Source organism: Leucoraja erinacea, chromosome 6 (assembly GCF_028641065.1).
Source record: "Leucoraja erinacea ecotype New England chromosome 6, Leri_hhj_1, whole genome shotgun sequence".
In the NCBI taxonomy this organism is placed as follows: Eukaryota; Metazoa; Chordata; class Chondrichthyes; order Rajiformes; family Rajidae; genus Leucoraja; species Leucoraja erinaceus.
This window is the reverse complement of record NC_073382.1, coordinates 54011450-54036945: the sequence shown is the minus strand read 5'-3', so window position 1 is coordinate 54036945 and position 25496 is coordinate 54011450. Positions and strand designations below refer to the sequence as shown.

Genomic DNA, 25496 nt, shown 5'->3' with positions numbered 1-25496 from the left:
TCTAGAGGGGGGGGGGGGGGGGGTAGAGAGTGAGGGCAGAGAGAGAAGGGGGGGAGGGGGAGACGGAGGGGGGGGGGGGGAGAGAAGGGGGGGGGGGGGGGGGGAGGGGGGGATGGAGTGGGGGAGAGGGATGGAGAGGGAGAGGGAGGAGGGGAGGGGGGGAGGGGGAGAGGAGGGAGGGGGGGGGGAGGAGGGAGAGAGAGGAGGGGGGGTAAAGGGGGGGGGGGAGGAGAGAGGGGGGGGGGGAGAGGGGGGTAAAGAGAGAGAGAGGTGGAGAGAGAGAGAGAGGGAGAGGGAGAGAGAGAGAGAGGGAGAGGGAGAGGGGGAGGGGGGTCGCAAGGTTTTTATCAAAGGACTTGCGAGAGGCGCGGCTGGCAGCACGTTGGGTTTGCAGCGGGAGGGGGGGGGGGGGGGGGGGGGAGAGGGAGGAGGATGGGGAGAGGGCGGGAGAGGGCGAACCTGAACTCGGTGAGCGGGCGGCTCTGACGGGGCAGCTCTCACGTGACGATTCCCCATGTCCCTGCGGTCAACGGAGGAATTTCTGGTTTCCCAGAGGGAGTAATGCCCCGCGCAACAATAACTGCCGCCTCCCAGGTAACCTCCGGTGACCGGCTGCGCGACCTCCGGTGACCTCTCCCGATCTGCAGGGCATTTTGGGGGGGGGGGGGGGGGGGGGGGGGGGGGGGGGGGGGGGGGGGGGGGGTTGGAGCCGGTGGGGGGCAGGCGTGGGAATCCAGCTGCGGGAGGCGTGGCGCGAGTGTACTTGAGCTTTAGTCCACAGCGGGGGGGGGGGGGGCGGGGGGGGGGGGGGGGCGGCGCCTGGAGGCAGGTGGGCCTCGATTGATGGAAATGTGGGCATTGTGACGTCAGCAGCTCAAGCAGCGATTATATTTTTTAAAAAGTGAGTTTCGTGACTAATTTTATTCAAAATCTGGGGAAATATTTGACGAAGGAGTGGATTTCCGAACTCATAAGGTAAATCTCTACCGAAATGGTAAAAATCTCCGCCTTTTTGCGTCTGGTTTTCGAGGAGATACGTTTCACATGCAAAACCACAACCACACACACACACACACACACACACACACACACACACACACACACACACACACACACACACACACACACACACACACACACACACACACACACACACACACACACACACACACACACACACACACACACACACACAGTTTTTAAAAGTATATAGATGCAAAGATGCAAAGTTAATAATATGTTGGATAGCTTATGGCAAGTGATGATTTAAGTGTTAATAGGCAGGAGTGAAAATGGCGCCAAATCTGGTGACTCTTTATGCTGGCTCAGTGTACTATTACTGTACACTTGTTCTGTACCTGACAAGCTCATCTAAGATGTATCTAAGTGCTGATGTATAATGATATATTTACTGAATTGTATACAAAAATAAATTTCACTGTACCTTGGTACTTGTGACAATAAAGTACCATTGAATCATTCATAAGTTCATAGGTTCATAAATTCTAGGAGCAGAATTAGGCCATTTGGCCAATCAAGCCTACTCCTCCAGTCAATCATCGTTGATCTATCTTTCCCTCCCAACCCCACTCTCCTGCCTTCTCCCCATAACATCTGACACTCTTACTAATCAAGAATCTGTCAATCGCCGTCTTAAAAATATCCATTGACGGCCTCCACTGCCATTTGTGGCAATGAATTCCACAGATTTACCACTTGCTGATAAAGAAATTCATCCTCATCTCCTTTCTAAAGGTACGTTCTTTTGTCCTCTGGTCCTAGACTCTTCCACTAGTAGAAACATCCTCTCCACATTCACTCTATCCAGGCCTTTCATTATTCGGTAAACCATTGAACCATTGAAGTTGATAATATTCTGTAGGATGGTTATGACAAGCAATGATGTATATTTTAATAGACCAGGGTGATAATACTGTATAATGATTAAGTGTTGTGGGGATTTTAATGGTTCAATTGGAGCTTTAGTGCATATGTTCACCAGCAGTCTTTTGAATTTTTTGGGTATGTCAGTTTTTAAATTGCTGTATCTGGAGTGCAATGGTTGTTGGTTGTCAGTGGTTGGAGGCAGGCAAGTGTAAAGCAGAAATATCAAAAAGGATGTGAACTGTATGGGAAGGTGGATGGATGGAAATCAATGGCGCAGATGAAACCTTTTTTTTATTAATCTTGTATTCACCTGGTTTTAGTATTTGTACACTGCTGATTTTTGTTGATCATATCCATACACATTAATGAATAGTTGAGTATTTTTTATCTATTTGAAGCTGTTAGCTGTCACCTTGCAACATGAAAAACCAGAGCTGGAAGAGCGCAAGACGGCACTTCTACAACAGGAAGAGGAGAAAAAGATTCAATTAGCGAAGCTTGAAGATTCCCTGTTGGAGGTATAAATAGAAACTTTTATAATATAATACATGTATTTATTAAGGAAATTGATTGAGGCAAGATGCTATGTTGTCTTAAATATTTTACCATTTCAAAATTATTAAATTTATGATGTTTGCAGAAGTCAGTAAGACAGTTTTTGTGAAGATTTACATGATGGCTTCATCTTCTTCTTCTTGCGTATGGCATGCACAGCCTAAAGTTGTAGGACAACTTGTTCTATTGGATCTTATTTGATTGTGCACGCCAGGTTGATTGCATCCATTGAAACAGGGCTGACCACGTGAAGGTTGCAATCTCCCACCCCATGATGGCCATGATTTGTACACAATCAATCTCATCCCTTTTGTGATCATGATCACATTGAATGGCGGTGCTGGCTCGAAGGGCCGAAAGGCCTACTCCTGCACCTATTGTCTATTGTTTTGAGTTTTGTTAGTAAGGGAAATGTTCACAGGACAGATTTGTGTTAGGATTGTTCCTTTGTGCAGTTTTGTTTTAAAAAAATTATCGTTACGTATTTTCTTTAGAGGGGGAAAAGAAAATCACGATTGTCTGCATTATCATGGATTAATTATGGTTACATGGTAGAGAGGTTTATGGCTGCAAAACCATTCCTTTCAAAAGAAAGAAGGTCTGATGAAGGGTCCCGACCTGAAGCATCTATCACTGCTGAGTTACTTTGTGTCATTTTTTTCAAAACATGTCCTGAAAAAATGGAATAACAATAAAAGTAATTGTCAAAACATGGATTGTAAACACCAAAATTAAAATATTCTCATTTTTAGATAAATGATAAGTGAAAATAACTGCAGTTGTTGTTGTATAAAAGATGTATAAAACTTTGGTTAGGCAACTTTTGGAAAACTGTGCAGTTCTGGTTTCCCTATTACAGGAATGATCTGGAGGCTTTGGAGAGGGTGCAGAAGAGGCATACCAGGATGTCACTGGATTTTGATGGTATTAGTTGTAAGGAGAGGTTGGACAAATTTGGATAATTTTCTCTGGAGTGTTGGAGGCTGAGAATGAGAGTGTTGGAACCTGATAGAACAAAGAGCATGGTGGTTTGGATATTAAAAGAGACAGAATGATGTAAATGTCAATGCATCAGCTGAGGGAGACTTGTAAATTGCTGATCATTTTTCTGGATGAAATGCAAACTGAAGTTGGTGAAAGAAGGCAGAGAGAAATATAAATATAGGAACTAAGAAATGCAGAACAGACTAATCGGTAGAAATCTGAAATAAAAGAGAATGCTACAAGTACACAACAGGAGAGACAGCATCTGTGGAGAGAAAAAACTGAGTTGACTGTGAATCAAAAATAGAAGGCTGCTTATCTGAAGTTTTTGAATTTAGTGTTGGAGCTCTGAGAACTGTATCAAATTTGGGTGGAAGAAAATACGTCATTCCTTGAGTTTAATTTAGAACATTTAAGGGCCAAAGGTAGAGGTCAGATGCCACTGAAAGCTCTGAGTCACTCTTGCAGACAAAGGAAGGCCACTCCTGCAGACAGAGGAAGGCCAAACAGCCCCCAATCTGCAATTGGTTTATCCAGTGCAAAGGAGACCACATTGTGAAAATTAATAGCAGCGCATTAAGTTGGAAGGAATGTTCATGAGTTACTGCTTCATCTGAAAAGTTTACACCTGGATGTTGGAAAGAGAAGAGGTAAAAGACTGATGTTGCATCTTCCATGCAACTCTAGCCTTTAACCTCGATGAGAAGCAGAGTGATGAATGATGGAAATGGAAGAGTGAACCTGGAAGCCAAGAGAGACTTTGGAATATTGAAGGAGCAGTACAGAGGAAGATTGTGTCTGAAGATTCGTACATTGTTGAGGGTGGTGGGATGCAAGTGAGTGAAAGAGTGACCATTTACTTGCTCTAGTTGGGAGGAAAGGAGATGAGCATAGACTTTCTGGGAGACAAAACAGTTATTCTGATCTACAGACTTTCCTCTATATTGCATTTATCCCATTCTTTACCATCAGGATTGCAACGTCTCCCTTTTCCATTTTGTTAACCTTATCTCTGAGTATTTTTGAATACTTCTTATCCAAACTTGCAACCGCAATTAGATTTTAACCAGTTATTTATATTTGTGCCTTAAATTGACTAATCTTGGTGCTATTCTGCTGTTGCTTTGCCGTTCTCTTAAATTTCTTTTAAAATTAGCCGTCAGCAGATTACATCTACATACACGCGCACGCGCACATGCACACGCACAGGTGTCATGCACAAGCCTCTCCTAATGGAACACTTTCCTTTATTCTAGCACTAGTACCAGTGCCCCATGAATTGAACCCATTTCTCCACGTATTCAATTCTCCTCCTTTGTTATTTCTGACGACTAAAATATTTAACTGGCATTAGAAAAGCACATTTGAATTTCTATTCCCTCTTTACCAGACAATCCTCAGTCATTTATATAAAATAAACCTTCACATTCGACAATGTTCTATCGATCTGAAATCGCCGGCGACCCTCTTTCTCTTCCCCATCCTCCAAATCCCTACCTTGACCTCCGCTCCAACATAATTGATTAATGTTCACAGACTTGGAGCTTTTCCTCATGTAGAGGTGGACTAAGAGGTTAATCCTAGAGTTGCTGAATGAGTGTGATACAATCATACCTGGTGAAACCTCTTCCACTAAAGCAAAAGTGTGTAATATTAAGTCAATTATATCAAAATTATACTGGAACTATTTTCTCTCTCATTTAGTTTCATCAATGACAGAAGATGAAGTCTTTCTTTTACACATTTCAGAGAGGATTAGGAATACGATGGGAAGCCGGGTTCAGGATGGGAAGGGTGCAGAGTGGGTGCCATTAATTGATAAAAAAAATACAACTATTGATGCTCCTGAACACATCATCAGTGATGTAACCTGGGGTCATTGGGTGTTTCGGGTCTGAAAGACACCCTCACCCAGGCGACCCAGCTGTGGTTGATCTGACCACGAACTGTGTTCAGGTGGCATTCGCTCCTCCCCATGGACCTCCTCTCCTGATCCAGAGCCATCTCGAGGCCTCCGCTGCCTCTGTTGGTGTTCTTGATGGCTCTTCTCTCCATTCCATTGATGCCCAATGCACTCAAGGCTTTGTAGAGCGATTGCCCTGCAAAACCTCTGCAGCCAACCTCGATGGGCATACATCTATGACCTGCTCTTCATACTTGGTCATCTTCCTCTCGTGTGCCTCCTCCAGACGGTCCTCCCACGGCACTGTCAGTTCCAACAAGACGATGTTTTTGGTTGCCTCTGAGACCAGGAGGATGTCTGGCCTCAGGGTGGGCGTGGCAATGTGCTGTGGGAACTTCAGCTGTTTCACCAGGTCTACAGAAAGGGGGCTGTGATTGTCTTTGAGGTGAGAGTAGTTGAATTGGAGAGCCGCAATCACCAACCAGTGGAGGATGTAGTTGTGCCATGGATGGCTAAGCTTGAATCAAGGGACCTACGATGTTAGCCATTGCTGGAGGGTGATTGTGCTAGTTAAAGTGGGTTATCATTGGTGGGGGTAGAAATGCCAGGCATTTGTAAGTCATTCATTGGAGTTGTTGTGTTGAGGGGTGTGCATTTGGCCATTAGCTGGGTCACTGTATTTGGGTGGGCTGTATCTGTCTATCATTTGAGGATGCAGTTTTGTTGGGAAGGGTTCGATATTGGTTGTTTGCTGAGGTAGGATATGTCAATTGGACTGCATTGCAGATTGTTAGCCGGGGTAGTTGTGTTCGTGGGCTGTGATTATGACTAGAGGGACAACAAATTTAATTTTGCTTCGTGACCTTGAGGGGTTGTGGTCAGGGGAGTCAAGGGAAGGCAAATTATCAGTTGGGATGGGGATTGGTGGGACTTCATTGATCAGGGGAGGTGACTGGTGATTGTGGGTGGATGTTGGAGAAGGTGATTCATGTTGGGATAAAGCAAATGTTTGATGTGTGATAAGGGTGACAGTTCAGTAAATGTTCAGAAGATGGCTTCAAGAGCCTGCTGTGTAGGGCACTACCATTGTATTATTAGTGGTGGGGATGGATGGGAGTATGACTTGACGGAGAACTGGGCTTCAAAGGGATCCAATTCAGGTTCCCAGTGTCACTGTGGCACTTGCTTGGGAAAATCCCTTTTAAGTCATGCAGAGGCATTCTTCACAGCTATATGAATGGTCTGTTTCTATGTGAGTGACCCGCAGTCTATGCTGACCTTGCATATACCACAAAAAATGTTGCGCTTTCAAATATGCATTGCGTGTATTTTCAGGACATCTCCATTATATATCCAATGCTGGAATAAAAAACACAGAACTCTCTCTCTCTCTCTCTCTCTCTCTCTCTCTCTCTCTCTCTCTCTCTCTCTCCTCTCTCTCTCTCTCTCTCTCTCTCTCTCTCTCTCTCTCTCTCTCTCTCTCTCTCCTCTCTCTCTCTCTCTCTCTCTCTCTCTCTCTCTCTCCTCTCTCTCTCTCTCTCTCCTCTCTCTCTCTCTCTCTCTCTCTCTCTCTCCTCTCTCTCTCTCTCTCTCTCTCTCTCTCTCTCTCTCTCTCTCTCTCTCTCTCGCTCTCTCTCTCTCTCTCTCTCTCTCTCTCTCTCTCTCTCTCTCTCTCTCTCTCTCTCTCTCTCTCTCTCTCTCTCTCTCTCCCTCTCCCTCTCCCTCTCTCTCTCTCTCTCTCTCTCTCCCTCTCTCTCTCTCCCTCTCTCTCTCTCTCTCTCTCCCTCCCTCTCTCCCTCTCCCTCTCTCCCTCTCCCTCTCCCTCTCCCTCTCCCTCTCCCTCTCCCTCTCCTCTCCCCTCCTCTCCCTCTCCCTCTCCCTTCCATCCTCTCTCTCGTTTTCCTACCTTCGTCAAAACGCTACGCACTAGTGCTTAAATTTTCACAGACTATTATAAAAATACCCCAAACCAGCTTTTAAACGCCTTTCAGCCCACTTCCAAACGACTTTCAACCGCTTCCAGTGACGTCACAATGCTCTGCAAGAGGGGGGTGGGCGGTAAGGTTGTACAATATGCTTTGAAAGTAATACGGCCAACTCAAGACTGTGATACAGGAATTCAATCCCATTTACACACCAGCTGTTGATAAAGTTATTCAAGGCCATTCTCCAACTTCACAAGAGAAGGACCAAAATTGCAAAGCCATAAAGATATCTCTTCCATTCTGCAACCCAACATCAGCAGGGCTGGATATTGACTTTAAGCCTGTGAATCAAGCATTATTTCACTGTGCTGGGTATTATAGTTTAATATAAAAGCCTCTCCTTCCCTCCCTCCCACACACTTCCCATCGCGGACCAATCTCGAAGAATTTGACAGGGGTATTGAACTGTGTGAAATGTTATAGCCCTGTCCCATGGTACGAGTTCATTCCAAGAGCTCTCCCGAGTTTAAAAAAAATCAAACTCGTGGTAAGCACGGGTACGTCGGAGCTCGGGGACGTCTCTTAGCGGCTCGTTACGCTAACGGCAGGTACTCAGGAAGACTCGGTAATGGTAGGTAAGCACGGGAAGACTCGTGAAGATTTTTCAACATGTTGAAAAATATCCACGAGAGCCCCGAGCATCGATGAGTGGCCATTACCGTAAATCTCCGAGTTCGAATCAGGGCAAACTCGGGAGAGCTCTTGGAATGAATTCGTACTGGGGGACAGAGCTTTAAGGTTGTACAATATGCTTTGAAAGTAATACGGCCAACTCTCAACACCATGGTAAAGGAATTCAATCTCACTTACAGACCAGCTGTGGCGTTTAAATATTCCTCACCGCTCCTCCCTCCCTCCCTCACACAGTGTGGTGGTCCCTCCACACCGCCCCTCCCTCCCTCCCACCCACAGCACAGCGCTCCATACTCACTGCCCCTCACTCCCTCCTTCCCACACACTTCCCATCTTGGACCAAATATGCTTTGAAAATAATATGGCCAACTCTGAACACCGTGGTAAAGGAATTCAATCCCACTTACAGACCAGCTGCTGATAAAGTTATTCTCGGTCAGCTCGGCCTGCCTTGTTTTTTTCACTTTCTCGGCCCCGCTCGCAGGGCTCGGCCCGGGTTGCGTTGGGGGAACAGGTTACGTTGGGGGAGTGGGTAATGGGGGTGATTGGCTCCATGGGGCGCCTGTCCCCGGTGTGAGCGCCGACGTCGCATTCGGGGACCAGTCCTCCCGTGTGACGCTGCGCCTACCCCATGCGTTGGGGGACGGGACCCTACGGGTCCCACTTGGTCTAGTATATTCCCAAAACTTTCATCTTGTTTGTTTCTATGCTTGTCTGTCTGTGCGTTTGCGCTCTGTGATTCGGTGATGCTGTCAAACTACACCAAAATGGTATACGATAGCACTAAAATGTGTGTACCACCTTACTCACCATTGTCCTGTGGCGGTTTGTATCATATTTTGTTCACATTGGTGTTATATTTTAAACGTTAAGACATTTAAAACTTAAAAACATTTAAAAAACCCCCACTTGCCCTTGGCAGCGTATGAAGTAACAATGGCATCTCATTTACATTAACGTCCGGTTTCAATGTGGGGGGCTGGGATGGGGGGGACAGGGTGAGCGCCGCGCGTCACAGTGGGATCTCAATTACATAAACTCACTCTGGACACAGACACAGACAAGGCCCACGTGGGGGGAGCGCAGCTCGACGCCCCGATGCCCGATTGGTCCGGCTCCCACATGGGGGGAGTGCAGCGTCGAGCTGCCAAATCGTTAATTTTAAAAACAATGCGATTTTTATTGCCATTGATATTGATTTCATTATTTTGGGGGAGGGAGAGGCCGAGGGGTCTCCACCCCTCCATGTTGCAACCGGTGGGACATCATCGCTGCCCTGCGTCCGGGGATGGGGGGTGCCAGGCCGAGAGACAGAGGGAGACAGAGAGAGAGACATACAGAGAGAGAGACCGAGAGAGGGAGACAGAGAGGGAGACAGAGACAGAGAGACAGATTTTGAGATAGAGAGAGAGAGATAGAGAGAGAGAGAGACAGAGAGAGAGAGAGAGAGAGACGGAGAGAGAGACAGAGGGAGAGAAAGAGAGAGAAAGACAGAGGGAGAGAAAGACAGATGGAGAGAAAGACAGCGGGGATCGAGAGAGAGACAGAGAAAGGGACAGAGAGAGAGAGAGAGAGCGACAGAGGGAGAGACAGGGAGATAGAGAAGGCAGGTATGGAGAGAAGGCAGGTACAGGATACTGAGTTGGATGATCAGCCATGATCATATTGAATGGCGGTGCAGGCTTGAAGGGCCGAATGGCCTACTCCTGCACCTATTTTCTATGTTTCTATGTTTCTAAGACAGAGGGTGAAGAAGATGGAGAGATAGTGCTGGGGGATGAGGGATAATGAAGGAGGATAGGGGTAGGAAGAGGGATGGCGAGGTATTGGAGGGGAAGAGGGAGGAGGGGAGGGAGGGGTGAGGAGAGGAAGCAGAGGAGGGTTGGTGGAGGGTGGGGGGAAGGAGGATAATGGAGGAGGGGAATAGGGGACTGAAGAGGGAGAGTGAGATGCGTTCACATTGATCTCATATTTTACAAGTTATTGCCATTTTGAACTTTAAAAACGTCAGCTATTCCTGCGCAGTTAGGGGAACGGGTGAGTGGTGGATTATTGCGTTGGGGGAACGGGCCCCAACGGGTCCCACTTGGTCTAGTTTTAAAATAATATTAAAGTAATAATTTTCACGGATTTCACAGTGTATAAAGGCGTACGACTATGCCAGACACCTCGAGGCAACTGCAAAGATTATTTTACAAATTATGTTAATTGGTGCTCATTTATAATCTTTTATTAAAATTTCACTCAAAATTAAAAGCAATCTCAGTATTTGTGAAATATTTTTTGATTCTGAATCTGATTTGCAGTTTGTTATAAATGATAGTGCCCTTGGTGGAAATTTAATGCTTCTAAATTTAGTTGTTAGTGACTTCATGTGTGCTTGACTATATTTACGTGATCCGTATTGGATTAAATCTGGGAAAGTAATTAGTATTTAGATTGCAAGCAGAGAATTGCAGCAAAGACTGTTGATAATGTCAATTTTCAGTGGGTCATTCTCATTTGATAAGAATTCCTGATAAGGTGAATGTCCAATTTATCTTCAGAATCCTGTCAATGAGTATCAAATTAATGTTTCAACACCAGAACCTATTTATTGATGTTTAATTTAGTTTAGTTTATTGTCACGTGTACTGAGGTATAGTGACAAGCGTTTTGTTGTGCGCTATCCAGTCATTTGAAAGGCTATAGATGATTAGGATTGAGCCGTCCACAATGTATAAATACAGTAAACATGGGAATAATGTGTAGTGCAAGATAAAGACCAGTAAAGTCCAATTAATGATAGTCCAAGGGTCACCAATGAGCTAGATGGCAGCTCAGGACTGCTCGCTAGTTGTTGATAGGATGGTTCAGTTGCCTGATGACAGCTGGGAAGAAACTGTCCCTGAATCTGGAGGTGTGTGTATTCACACTTTTGTACCTTTTGCCTGATGAGAGAGGGGTGAAAAGGGAGACTCATCCTTGTGTTTAGTATCTAATAAGTTTAGGCCTTTCTTGTGCACTACGAAACATGGCATGAGCCACTTTAGTATCGGAAAAGCAAAAAGCTTGAAATAAAAACAGGAAGTGCTACAAATACTCAGAAGGTCAGGCAGTAATTGCACCACCTAATCTTTTGATATTTGCACCATTTTCTGGTTTTATATCTCTTTAACAGAGACCTGGAATTATATACTTTGGCTTTTTGATTTAAAATATTGAAATTGAAAATTCTGTGGTGTTATAATCTTTAGATTGTTGCTTATTTAAATTTGAATCAAGTTTTTAATGCTGATGAAATGGATATGTGCAGTCCGCAGAAATTAATTAAAAGATATGCCAATGTAATTTATCATAGACACTGGCCACTTCGCAAGGGAATATATTGGAAAACAAGGAACTTATTGAATCACTAAATCAGACCAAGGCCAGCAGCGCATTAATTCAAGAATCCCTCAACGAGTCTTTCCGATTACAGGTTTCTTTAGATCAGGTATTGTGAAGATTTCTTTTACAGCTTATCATTGAACCATAGTCATAGAGCACAATAAATGGGCCCTTCTGCCCACTATGTCCATGCTGACCTTTTTGCTCATCTACACTAATCCCATTTGCCCACATTAGGACCAAAGCTTTCTATGCTTTGCCTAAATAACAGTCTGTCAAAATATCTCTTAAACATGGTAATTGTATCTGACTCCACATACCCTCTGACAGAGCATCCAGTTATCAATCACTCGCTGTGTGGGAGAAAAAATGGTACCCGTCAGATCCCTTTTAAAACACCTTCCTCTCACCTTCAATCTATGGTCTCTCATTTTTGATATACTACCATGGGAAAAAGATTTTGACTATCTACCCCTATCCATTCTTCAATTAATCTTAACACTTATGTGAGGCCTGTCTTAATCTTATATAGTTCCATCCAGTCACCTGCTCGGTCTCCTTCACTCCAGGATAAACAAGCCTAGCCCACCCAGCCTCTCCATTTAACAAACCCTCCAAACCAGGCAACATCCTGGTAAATGTTTTCAATGCAATCTTTTGCAATGCTGAGTTCATACGTTAATTAAAAAGTAAAGAATATAATCTGATGATGCTAATCATCATTGATTTGAATTTCCAAAAGTGTTGACAATTATTTTTTCTTTTTAGAGCAGTTTTTAGGGTGAGTCATGGTTTGAGAAGTTCTTTGGATTGTTCTTTCCAGCAGTGCCTGATTAACTTTCTGTTCACCATTCTTGGGTCTTGGTGGTAGGCCCTTTAGCGATGTTGACCTTGACAACACTGAAGAGTCAGTGCATGGACATGATTAACACCGAATTGCTGGAGCTCTTGTACTATTTCCAGTCACCGATTGTCCTTTAGACCATCAGCATTTTGACTATCTTTAGGAGCCTATAGAGTTGCTGCTTTCCCCTTGCTGGAGCATCCAACCACAAAAGCTTGTGTTTGCTGTTAATTAGTTCCTGGACCTGTTGGCCATTGCTATTAGATTAATCCTCAACCATAACTCTCTGCTTGACACGAGTGTCCTTGTGTTCATTCCTGAGCAAACTGTTTGGCCCATCCTGACTGCCATCCTGAACTCATAAAAGCTTAATGCCAGCCGAAAGACAACAAGCTCTCAGGAGCTGCTGACGTTCTAAAACTTGGCAGAAAGGAATTTCTTGTACGAGTTCACAACCTCATCTCCCACATCTGAGGAGAGGAGGTTTGCCAGAAGATCTCAGATACAATACGATCATGAACAATCTAAGGAAGAAGACAAAGCCTATTTGGTACATTCAGTAGGCTCTCCATTGAAGCACCCCCACACCTCCCCTAATTCTTCCTCCTGTAATTCCTTCTACCAAGATTCTGCCATGGCTCATAATCTGTGCGCCTTTTCTATGACCCATTTTATTTTTCTCCACTTGGTCCACACATTGCATTTTACAGTGATGTCCCACAAATTAAATGTACGTTTACCTTGCACTATTTCTTATGCCTTTCCCACCCTGGCCTCATTTCTAGACAAACTGTTGGTATTTTATTTTCCTTTAATCATTTAGAGCATGTTGTACAGTAGTTTACTGTTATACATTGCTGTCTGTGGAGGGCAGCAAAATATCATTCTTGATTCTAATTTCTCTTTTTCTGCAGGAGAGGGATGCATTTCTCCCACTTGCAGAGACAGCCAGCAAGATGTTCTTTATCATAACTGATCTGTCCAAAATTAATAATATGTATCGCTTCAGTCTTGCAGCCTTCCTTAGGCTCTTCCAGCGATCATTGCAGAACAAGAAGGTATGGTTCGAAATAGCTCAGTCTGGCAATAGCAAAAATTAGCACACTACTTTCTAACGTACAAATAGTAGGAATTTCCAAAGAAAAAATAATTCTTACCATTGATTAAGTTTGGCAATTTTGTAGTTAGACATCAAAAGCACTTTTCCACTGTCAGAAATGGCTTTGTACAATAAATTAATGGTTTTATTATCTGGTTCGCACTTAATATATTCTATGGTATTTACTTAAAGAGGGGTAAGGTTAATTGCTCCATAACATTAATGTGCAGTGCAAATGAAAATGGGGACAGTGCTCCTGCCTTACAAGTTATTTATTTCTAATTGTTATGAAATTGTTTCTAAAATTTATCTTCCATTTTGCAGCTTTTATAGATTATAAAAGTAAAAAAATATATATAAAGATAAATGTCAAGCATTAAAATTATTATAGCGAGAACAGGGAATTCTTATTCAGCACAGAATATTCAAGAATACCAGTTAATAAAAACTGAATTTCACATATCCAGTCTGTAATCCAGAAATATCCTCCATTTTATATAGCAAAAACTCTTGTGACTTGCTCTCTCAGGCACAAGAGGTCTTATATTTGAAAAGTTTTACATGTTTACATTCTAAAATGATATTTTAAAACAAAATCGATTTATTTACCGATTAGGAATCTGAGAACACAGATGTCCGAATCGCAACACTGATAGCTACACTAAAAACATCAGCGTATGAATATATTTGCCGATCGCTGTTTAAGGTTAGTGTAATGATTAGACGGCGTACTATCTTGGGGTTTAAAATGTCTCATCTTAAAGTGTTTGTTTCCCAATCCTTTATATGTGAGGTGGAAACCTTGTCTTTTTAGTTGCACAGGTGTTATGTTATTTGTTCATTGGTGAACAGTAAAAGTATTCAGTGCAAACATTTGTAATGACTTCTTCCCATTAGGATTTTTTTACCTTGGTAATTTGACTTATCTTAGGATAGGTGACAATGTTGCTAATTGATGGAAACTTCCAATGAATAGTTAGTCCTCCACGATTTTGGATTGTGCCTGTTTATTCCATTTGACTCCTGTAGTTTCAGAAAATGGATGGTCAAGCTAAGCACAATATTAATAAGTTTCCTTCTAAATATGGGCAACTGTACCGGGGATTACTAATTTTCTTTTAACATTGTATTTATTTAAATGCATTTATTTGAAAAATATTAATAATTTTCGTGCTGAATCAGGTACTTGTGTGCACAGCTATCTCCTATTTATGAATGGATTAATTCATCCAATTGGTTCACAGTTAATGTATGGTTGATGATGAATCTTCAACACATTTAGTTCATGAATTTTAGAATGCAAACTGAATATATGAGTTAAAAGAAGAATCCTTGATTTAAATCCAAGTTTGGGAGGCTGGGATCTTTCATGTCCTAATAGATCATGAACCTGGATTCCTCCCCAGTGTAAAGAAAGTGGGCAGAAAGTTCTGTCCAAAAGTAACTAACCAATTTAGTTTGATATTTTTATGCAAAATGTATGGGGACACAGAATCTATTCTTCATTATGCATTTGGGTGTTTATCAGTGTTAGAGAGATTTGTCTGTGTAAGGATTAACCCAGTAAGGTAATAAGTATTCTATTAGTTGAATCTGTGGGGAATTTACCTTTCTGAAAAAAAAGTTGTTAATGCAACTGAACTCCACAGATGTTGATGAAGATAATAGTTTTAAAAGACTTTTCATTTTCCTTTTTTTTCTCTTTCTGTTTATGACAAAGAATTTGTTGTGGAGTTTGGCCAGGGCATGAGGTTTATTTGATTTGGACAGAATGCATGCCATTATTTACTTCACCAGGGGCTTTAACTGTTGTTTATAATCTGCCAGTGTTCACTTTATTCTCAACATGACTAGTTCTTTAGAATGGAAGTGGCCAGGAATTCTGCTGTCCATTTAATCTTTATCATTGACAAATAGAAAAAAAGCATGGAAATCAGCATCTAAAAAAAGTAAGAATGAAAAAGAGGTCTCCCCAACAATTCACAGAGATAATGATTTGTCTATCGACAGAACAACAGAAATTATATTTGTACATTAGATATACAGCTCAACAATTAAACCCAAGTAATTTATTTGAACATTTTGGTACCTACATTTTATGTATAGACTGTTTGTGGCATCTGGTTCACTTGCAGCAAGATTTGAAATCTAGCAATTAGATTATTAATCAGTAAATATATTCCTGATGATATTAGATTAAAGCAGTTATGTTGGAGGTTATGATCAAAGCTGGATTACTGGAGTTGTGATGGTCTATCAATATAACATTATACTTAAATTCTTAGGGATTAGCCATCATTGGGTTACTTTTTCTTTCATGTTTATGCACCACAAAAGAATGTGTAATTTTTACAGTTCCTACCTTGGACGTTGCTCATTCACTCACATTCCTAACAATAAAGCTTTCCAAATTGCAATAGCCAATTCCTTATATTTTCCCTGGTTTTGATTTTGGCTTCTCATTTAAAATGAACTTCACATTCCATTCTATCATGCTATGGTCACCTTTCCCTAAAGGACGTACACGATTATTAATTAGCTCTTTCTCAATGCGCCATAGTCAAGCTAGGATATCTTGTTCCCCAGTTTGGTCGGAAAAAATGTCCTGTACATACTCCAGCATGTTAACTACGTTGGAATTGTTGCCTTTACAGGAGATGCACTTGGCTGAACTTGTGAGGGCCTTGTTATTGACAAAGTAGGGCAGACTCAGCGACTGAGACTCAGCAACTGAAAACAAGGCAACATGTAGGACGCGGACTGAGGAGAGGAAACGGTGGGAATTGAGTTGAACTGAGTTATTACTTATTTTCATCATCATTCTACCAGTAGGCCAATGGACTGGTGAATCCTTTGCTGTACATGATGGGGCAAAGAGCAGCCAATGAGAGAGCAGCACATACACTGTTTAAGGTGACATTCATGGTGTGTAAGAGATTATTGAGTGACTGAATCCAGTCATTCCATCACCACATTTGATGTTCCTTGTGGGCAATTGTAGATTGCGACATTAATGTCTTTTGCTCTTTGTCACTTGTAATTTGTATGTTGTAAGGTAAAAATCTATGTTCTCCAGAGATGCTGCCTGACTAGCTGAGTTACTCCAACACTTTGTCTTCCCTTGGTAAACCAGCATATGCAGTTACTTGTGACTGTACCCTCTTATCCATGCTGTTGAATTGTGTGTTTTACATGGCAAGTGTGTCCCACAGTAATAATTGACTGATATACATTGCACACTACGATGACTGTAGGCTTTTAGAGCGGTCATATAAAAAGCACCTTACATAACGTTAGTGAACAGCGGGTGAATAGCCAATCATTTATTGTCCCACTTATGGAATTATAAAGAATGACAAAACAGCACAAGCAGTGTCAATTGTGCTATCACATAATCGCTTCTCTAAGCCCAAACTGAAAGCAACACAAACCTGTTACTTCCGTTTAAAATTAACTCATATATCTTGTTCACAAACTTCCCATACAATTGTGGAGAGCTAGCTGCCTGAGAAAAAGGCTGCACCAGCCATCGCTCGTGACTTCGAGTAAGTAGGAGCTTCTTCAGCCGCCTTACCATGGCCTGAATGAATAGGCAAAGTTGGCACAATTAAGTTTCATGTTGCGTCATCCTTAATATTGTAAGAGGCGTCTACTGATGAATCCCTAAGTCTTATCAGCTGCAAATTTTGCATGTCATCTAAAACTTGATGACACAATGCCCTTTGATCTCAGTAGGGCAGCATTAGCTTCCACCACTGTTATCAAACACCAAATATATCTGTGCCTCTTGTGTATAGATATGGCAAAGTATGCATTTTCAAGATCGATTCTCTGAATCAGCTAAATTGCTGAAAGCCAATCATCCATCTCAAACTGGGTAACCAAACACATGATCAGATAAGCCAAATCCTAACCTGATTTGGCATGCTCCATGTTCCTACAATCTTGTGAAATATCAGAAATATACCCCTTTTGTTCTTGGGCAGACTACTCATCCTCTGTGAGATGTCACTGATTCCACTTGGAACCACCGTTCCTCTGTTGACCATACGGACGGAAATTTTTTGGCTTCTCGTGCCGCGGTGGATGCAGTATCTAGTTATTCATTCAATTCACTGATAACATATAATCAGAACCTTATGACTAGAGCTGAAACACCGTATCCACTTGATGTGGGAATACGAGTTCCCGGTCAACTCTTGACTATTAGAATCACCACAAATCCTCAGCGTTCTTCCTCAGAGTGGAAATTAGCCTAATGCAAGCCTGAACCAGGAATTACTTCGCAGTCCTCTGACTGAAACCACCTGTCTGACACACCACATTCATGTGTGCTTAAAGTTCCATCTTTTGTCAAAGCCCAGCGCCACTCTCTTCTAGTCATCTGGTGTACTGGGAGAGTCCATCACATCATCTCCATTCACCCATTGAGACCTCTTCTTGTGCTTCCTCTTCACCCATTCTTTTCTTAAAATGCTGCTGAAGTAAAAGGGCTACTGCAAACATCCTCCAAACTAGTTCCTTCCTTGCTTGCATGGTTCAAAATGATTAAAAAAAAAAAACCTGGGAGACATTTTTTTTGTGAGAAAAAAATGCAGACATGACATCAGGTGATCATTTGAGCTGTCGACACTCGTCACTGGTCGTTGTTGGTTTTTGGTGTGGTCTTCTGAGGTGGAAGGGGGTCGTGCTCATTCACGGACCAATTTTCCAGAGACCATCCTCGAGTTAAATGTACATGGTTGAAGCCAGTCTTCAACATAGTTGATGGAGGTCGAAAGAGGTCTTCTTCATAGTTGAGGGAGGTTTTCAATATAGCCGTAGGAGGTTGTACACATAGTCGTGGAAGGTCATAGGAGGTCGTAGGTCACCGCTCCCTTAATTTTTTTTGGTCGCTTAAGGTCGCCAGAGGTCGCGGTGGAGGTCTCCCAAGTGGGACAGGCTCTTTAACTCAGCTCAACTCCTAAAGGATTGCAAAGCTTTATTTGAAAATGATCATGAAATGAATGCTAAATATGGGAAACACTGTGTGAACCAGATATTCAAAAGAGAATTCTAGTTGATGACTGCGTTTTTTAGAAACTGGAGCTTTGCACAGTGCTCTATTTATCAGCACCATGGAATCCAAAATCAATTTTACCCAAAATAAATCATGCTACCAATAGTTTTGACGGGTGAAATTGCAGAAAGCCAAATATTGAACTAGGCATTTCTCGATGTGACTCGCATTAGTTGACTGGATATTTTCTCAGCATCAGTTGCACCCAAGAATGGTTATTTTTGTGCCAAGAATATTTCAAAAATGCAAATTGGAGCAGAGCTCTGAAAAATGGTGGTTGCAGAACAGTCTGACAACAATCTATGTTCTTGCTTTACTGACAATTCACTTATTCACTCCCTTCTCCAACCCGTCTCTCCTCACTCTTCCGACCTGCTGCTCCATCCCTAACTGCTCCATATCAAGCTATCCTGGTGAGCAAGAAAAAGTGGGCCTTCAGTTGCACATCTAAGCACGACCCAGATCAGATTTATGGTGATGCAGCAGCACATACGTTCATTTGTCATAGGATCAGAATCAGAAGGAGCAGAGCCATTTGGTCCATTGAGTCTACTCCGCCATTCAATCATGGCTGATCTATCTTTCCCTCTCAACCCCTTTCTCCTGCTTTCGGCCCATAACCTTTGACAACTTTATTAATCAGGAATCCGTCACTCTCACCTTTAAAAATACTCAACAACATGGCTCCACTACAGTCTGTGGCAATGAATTCCACAGATTCACCAACCTGACTGAAGAAATTCCTCCTTATCTCCTTTCTTAACGTGTGTCCACATGTGGTGATGAAGATGCACACTGTAGATCAATTCTAAAAGTAGTAATCACAATGAAACTGTATTAAGGAGCAACACAGGCAGATTCTATTAAGCCTTCGTATGTGAGGTGGTTCATCCCTCAGAGGTCCCTCTGCCCAGCAGGAGGCCTACCCTTCCTTCAATGTAACTTCCCTCTTCTTGGCTGCTTTAGCTTTAATGGAGGAAATGTTGATCTCTAAATTACCTTTTCATTAGTTTATATTTGGATGTGTGGTGTGGAGAGGATAGAATTGTTGAAGGCAGGGTGTGGATACAGAGCTGTGCAGGAGAGTATGTGTGTATAGATGGAGAACAATCTGCAATCATCTGTTTATATGTTTCTCTTGTGTGTACTCTCAGTGGCGGACTGGGTTTATAAATATTGATTGCCAGGAGACAAAGGGGGCCCACTTGATATAGGGGGCCCACATCATCAGCGGCCCACTTGCCATCGGGCAAGTTGACACCCTGGCCAGTCCGCCACTGTGTACTCTCTCTCCTGCACTTTCTGTCTTGGTCTTGCTCTCTCCCTTGCTCTAAATCTGTGTCAGAATGGGATGGCAGTTTTGCATATATTAAGGTTCTTGTGACGCAGCCCTATTGAGGGGAAATTTTCACTCTTGGAGGAGATAAATTGGGCCAGGGTTTTTTCATGCCATATCTGGCTGGTCTTTCTAGCACCCTGGCACATGGGGATTTGTCTTACTATGTACCCTTTGACTAGAGATTTTGCTGTCCCCTTTCTATATATGGCAACGAATAGCATTGCCATTGTATACTGAAATGCCTGCTATTTAAAAAAAAAGATTTGCTGCCCTTTGTTCTGACTTGATTGTGATTTTTAAACTTTGCACACTGCTTAGAGTGAGGAACACAGCTGGCGTGTGACTCTAGGACACAAGCTTGCAGTGCTTCTTCTTCCAAATCAAAAGCAAAAACTTGTTTCACTGTACCTCGGTACACGTGACAATAAACTAAACTAAACTAAACTAAACTAAACTAAACTAAACCATTGTAGCTCACTCTCCTACACAGTAGACACTGTTGTTGCTGTCTGGCCGCTGAGGCATTTGTGCCTGTAATGAGTCGAGTCAAACACACGTCAAGATACAACACATATTTATTAAATCTACATACAGCAAGGATCTGCAGTCATCACATCTCCGAGCTGCTATTCATTTCTAACTAGCATAAGCAGGCTCTTGATAATATGAAGCACATAATAGGCTGAGTCACCACTAACAAATACTAGTATAAAATAGCCAATCTCCATCCTTCCTTCTAGAAACAAAAGAAGCATCGGTGGCTAAGCAATCTGGGAGGGATATTATAGAAATTATATAGAAGAAACAAGTTACTTCTTACTTTTACCAATATGTTTAAAACATTATTTTTATGTGATCAGACATCAAGGCACAAAAACAAGTTGCGTCTTAGTTTTATTTTGCTTTAGCTAGAACATTATGGTAGGCTCTGAGATTAAAGTTAAAGGGCAAGGACAGTGAGAGATTAAAGTTACAGAAGCATGCATGTGCCAAGTAGCCGAAGATAAGGCTTCGCTCCATAGATGCTGCTGCACCCGCTGAGTTCCTCCAGCTTTTTTGTGTAACAGCCGAAGATAAGGCTGAAGCTGTAATAAAAAGCTTTTTGATTTTATGAATCGGGGAACAATTGGAGAGCGACCAGGCTGTGGTGCCTCTAAATGTTCCAGGCCAGATTTGTGTGCAAATAAAGGCTTTTCGTCTTCTTGAAGAATTATCGGTGTCGGTGTCATCTTATCCAAACTTTGAGTCTTAAAAACCACGACAAAATTGGCGCAGCGAGCAGGGTCGGTAAGAAACCATTAATTAAAAGACAAGTAACCCAGAGCCTTCCCAGCCCCTTATGTGGCTCTTAAGGACAACAGGTCAAAGGTGGCCACCTAAAAATTATGAGTTTCATTTGGACTAATAACCTGTTGTTCATGATAAGCCATTGGGGACACAGAAGTGCCTAGGTAGCTAGAAGGTCTCTCCGACCCAAGAATCTGGCACTAAATTGTTCTAAAAAGGTGGCCCGGAGGGTTGTCCGAGAAGGCTGCGCTGTGTGTGGTGAGTAATAATATTTGTGATAAGAAAGTAATGTGATAGTATTAAGAGTTTATTAAGACCTCGTGGATACCGCCCTGAGAAGTCAGGGGTTTGCACGGGCGAGGCATGTATTAAGACCTCGTGGATACCACCCTGAGAGGCCAGGGGTTTGCACGGACGAGGCAAGTATTTTGTGAATACCACCCTGAGAGGCCAGGGGTTTGTACGGGCAAAATACGAATTTAACCGTAAGTGAGTAACAGAAAGTGTACACAGTGATAAAATATTGTAGAATAGCAATAAGAATAGTGTAAGGTTACCTTATTCAATAAGAATATATTAAGGTAATATTGTGGCTGCAAGGACGGAGGAGGTGTAAAGACTGAGTGTCTTAACTGTTTGTGAAGATAAGCTTGTTGCATTCTTTCTGCTGCTTGTTCTTTCAGCATTCTTTCTGCTGCGAGATCAAAGACAAAATGTGTTCCTTTGAAGTAAGAATGGAACGAATGTGATTTGTGTGTAAAAACCGGTTTTGAATGAATGAGGAAGTTCATATATGTGATAATTCTTTTGTTTATTGTGGACCACATTGTAAGGGTAGGTGTATGTTCCTTTAATAAGTTGTAAGCAATGGGGGAAGGTTACGAACAGCTGTAAGATAACGATTAACTCTTTGTATCCTCTAGCTTAAAAACGGAAAGGAAAGGAATTAGATACACTTAGGCAATTTAGAAAGAAAGGAGAGAGAGGCAGTTAGGAGATAACAGAAGTAGGAAACGACAGGTGTGAAGTAATAAAGCAGGAGGAGTCAGTTGAAGATTTAAAAAAAAGAAAGGTGAATGAATTTGCAAGGAGGATAGAATATTTGAGAAGCAAGAAATTGAGTTTAGAATAAGAAAGAAGGCATACCAGAAAGGATTAAAGTGGGAAGCAGAGGGATACATTGATGAGACTGCTTTAAAAAGAAAAGAGCAGGACAGACACTGTCCCATAAACTGAGAAGGCAAAAAAAAAAATACCTTGCCCTATATCCCTGATGGGGCAGGAAATGGATTAGGGCTTTGGAGGAGGAGAACGTGGGATGATTATTGACTATGGAAGATTTGAAGGCACTGTTGGTGAAAGTGATAGGAACCACTAAACTGACAGAACTACTGAAGATGGCTGGTATAAAAATGCTGTGAACAATGTAATAAACAATGGCATGCTGTTTGACACAGTCAGGCAGAGGGTATGGTAGGCCCTCAGACAATGTTACCCACTTAAGGTGAACCCCAAGGAATAAAAGGGAGATCCACCAGGAGAGGCAAATAATCCAGCAGCCTATTTGGAAAACCTGCTGAAAAGGTGGAGACTTGAAAATGAACAAATAGGAGGCAACCAGTTAATGAACACTATATTCTGAACCACTGTGGTGGATGTTATTCCTCCTAGAGTCAAGCCTAGATTGGAGGAGGTGGTGGGATTGTCATCTATTTCCCACCCCCAATTCAGCGATCAGTTGGTCTCTGCGGTCGAGAAATATAGCAAAGATAAGAAACAACGGACCTGGATGAAAAGATTGAAATAAGTGATGCACTGACACACAGTGAGACCTTTGACAGAGCCGAGCAGGGGCCAGAGAATTACATGCCAATAATAAATGTCTTTGGGGGAGCATTTCATCAAAATATCCTATCAGGAGTGAAATTAATCTGGATATAAGCCCAGACAGGACTGGGGTCCCCAAGGGAGGGAGGGATCTACAGGAGGAGGTCAAGAAAGGCTAGGATGAGGTAGGGTTTTAAATACTAGCCCCATGTTTTAATCAGATGATAACCTCAGAAAGTAGGACAGATGATGATGACCTTGGGAAAGGCAGGATATAGTTCAGACTAGATTGGAAAATATGTTGAAATTGTGATGTCATTAAGAAAGATAATGAAGGATGAAGGACAAACAAGCCTAAAGAATGTTTTACAGTTAGAGCTTTTGAATGATGGAGACAAAAAGGTTTTGTTTGTGAATGTTTATTGTTAAAGGGATCATAATAGCAAGTATATAGGGTTTGAAATGGTGCATAAGGATGAATTAGACTTTCAGGTAATTAAATTGGAAGCCTGTAATCTTGCTTAGCTCAGTTGGCAGAAATTAAGGCTTTAAGAATAGCATGTGACATGAGGGAAAGTGAGAAAGCTGAAGTTTTATACCAACTAAGCATATGTTCATGTCATAATAATACATTTGCAGAATTACACAAAATTGCCATATCTAACGGGTTGCCTGCCAACCCTTCCAGCCCGTGTGCGATACATGTCCGCCCCATCTCCTTTCATTGGAGAAGAAACCGGGGAGGGAAATGGGGAAGCGACCGGCAGCTCGACAGTCAGGGAGGGTGACGAGATAGGCGAGCTAGTCGGCAATCGTCGCAGGGAGACTGCAGTGGGAACAAAAGGTGGCAGTGGGGCTGCGGGACCGACTGTGGGAGGGTATACGAAATGCAATACATCAGGATATGGAGTCGCAGGATGCTGTTCCTTCACCGGAAGGATATGTTGACGGTTGCTCCTGTAGATGGCATCGTCCGCTTCAACCAGATAGGAGCGCTGCTCTTTGGCAGGGCCATAGATGTGTCCCAGGCGTGCATAGCCCTTGTTTGTCTGTAGATGGACCACGTGTCCATGAGCAAGAGATTTAAGTGGCTTGCTGAACTTGTCACGTTTGGATTGTAGTTGCTTCTGAACTGCAGTCGGGGAACAAATTTGTGGTTGCAAAAGCTGTTGGGGCACAGGCAGAGGAGCACGGGTTTGGTGAGACATCAGTCGTTGGGCTGGAGAACCCAGTATGGGATCCCGTGCAATGTTTCTTAGGTTGAGCAAGTCCAGGTACACGTCTGTTTTGGCAAGGTATGACCGCTCCATGAGTTGTTTTGCACTCCGGACCGCGCGTTCGGCGAGTCCGTTGGACTGCAGGAATTCGGGGCTGCTGTTAATATGTTGAAAGTCCCATCATTGTGCAAAGTTTTTAAAAGCTTGGCTGGTGAATTGTCTGCCATTGTCGGACTGGATACGTGCCGGGGAGCCGTGCACGGAGAGGTGGCACTGCAACTTTTCAATTACTGCTGGTTTGAAGTAGTTCAATTTCGAACCAGCCAGAGTAAGGGTCTACAAGTGTGTTTCCCATGCCATGCCAAGAGTCTACCAGATAGTGTTTCCCATGCCATCGGAAGATGTCAGTGGCTAAAGTGAACCATGGGAGAGAGGGTACTGGCAGTAGAAGCATGGCAGTAGAGACTACTTTTGCTGGTGTTGCGTCAGGCTTTTGCATACGGCGCAAACTTCGCTTTTCTCTCGTATGTATTTGGTCATTCCAGGCCAGTAAAACATGCTTTGTGCACTTTGGTGCCTCAACGCCAGGGTGGCCCCTGTGGATGTCGTCAAAGTATTTGTCCCGGAGTGCTGCTGGGAGGACCACTGCCTTGTGGCCCTTAACAATAATTCTGTCCTGTAATACTAGTTCATCGCGAACCAGGAAATATGGGCGTATCTGGAGCAGGATGTTTTGTTGCTTATCCGGCCAGCCGCGCCGGATTACAGCAGACAGTAATTGTAAGGTCTCATCAGCAGCCGTGTGTTTTGCTAGGCTGCTCAAACAGTCAGTTGACACAAACGAAAGCTTCATTACTGAGAATTGGTTCTGTTCGGAGAGTTGTTGTTCATTGGTTGTACGCGGAGCTCTAGATAGCGTGTCTGCTATGTACATGTCTTTCCCTTTCTTGTAGACAATGTTGAAATCAAACCACTGCAGTTGCATCATCATTCACCGCAATCGTGCAGGGGCAGCGTGGATGGGTTTGTTCAAAATGGTGACCAGCGGCTGGTGGTCAGTCTCGATAGTCACAGACTTTCCAAAAATAAAGCCTCTGAATTTAGTGCAGGCAAAAACCACTGCGAGCAGTTCCTTTTCGATCTGGGCGTAAAGTTGTTCAGTGTCAGCCAGCGTACGGGAGGCGTACGGAACGGGCTTGAAGTTGCCATCGCTAGTGGTCTGTAGGCACGCTGCACCCAGCCCGTACTGGAACACATCGCTGGTGAGGGTCACTGGTAATTCCAAAACAAAGTAGGCGAGGGTAGGTGCGCTAGCCAGCTGCGATTTGAGAGTGTCAAAAGCCGTTTGGTGCTGTAGGTATCAGGACCACGCCGCGTCCTTTTTAGTCAGTTCTCGTAGGGAGGCAGATATGTTGCTGATGTTGGGAATAAATTTACCCAGGTAGTTAACAATTCCGAGGAACCTTTGTAAGCTCACGACGTCAGTAGGAACAGGTATTTAGTTGATC

At 43.0% G+C, this 25496-nt stretch overlaps 1 protein-coding gene across 1 annotated transcript in view; it reads left to right on the top strand.

Annotated features, from left to right (window-relative positions):
* The window catches only part of LOC129698145 (cytoplasmic dynein 2 heavy chain 1), a 395765-nt gene that overhangs the window by 201054 nt on the left and 169215 nt on the right, over positions 1-25496 (top strand). Inside the window, 4 exon segments of the mRNA XM_055637055.1 lie at positions 2286-2405; positions 11288-11422; positions 13075-13218; positions 13876-13965. Of these exon segments, the coding sequence (XP_055493030.1) occupies positions 2286-2405; positions 11288-11422; positions 13075-13218; positions 13876-13965 (489 nt within the window).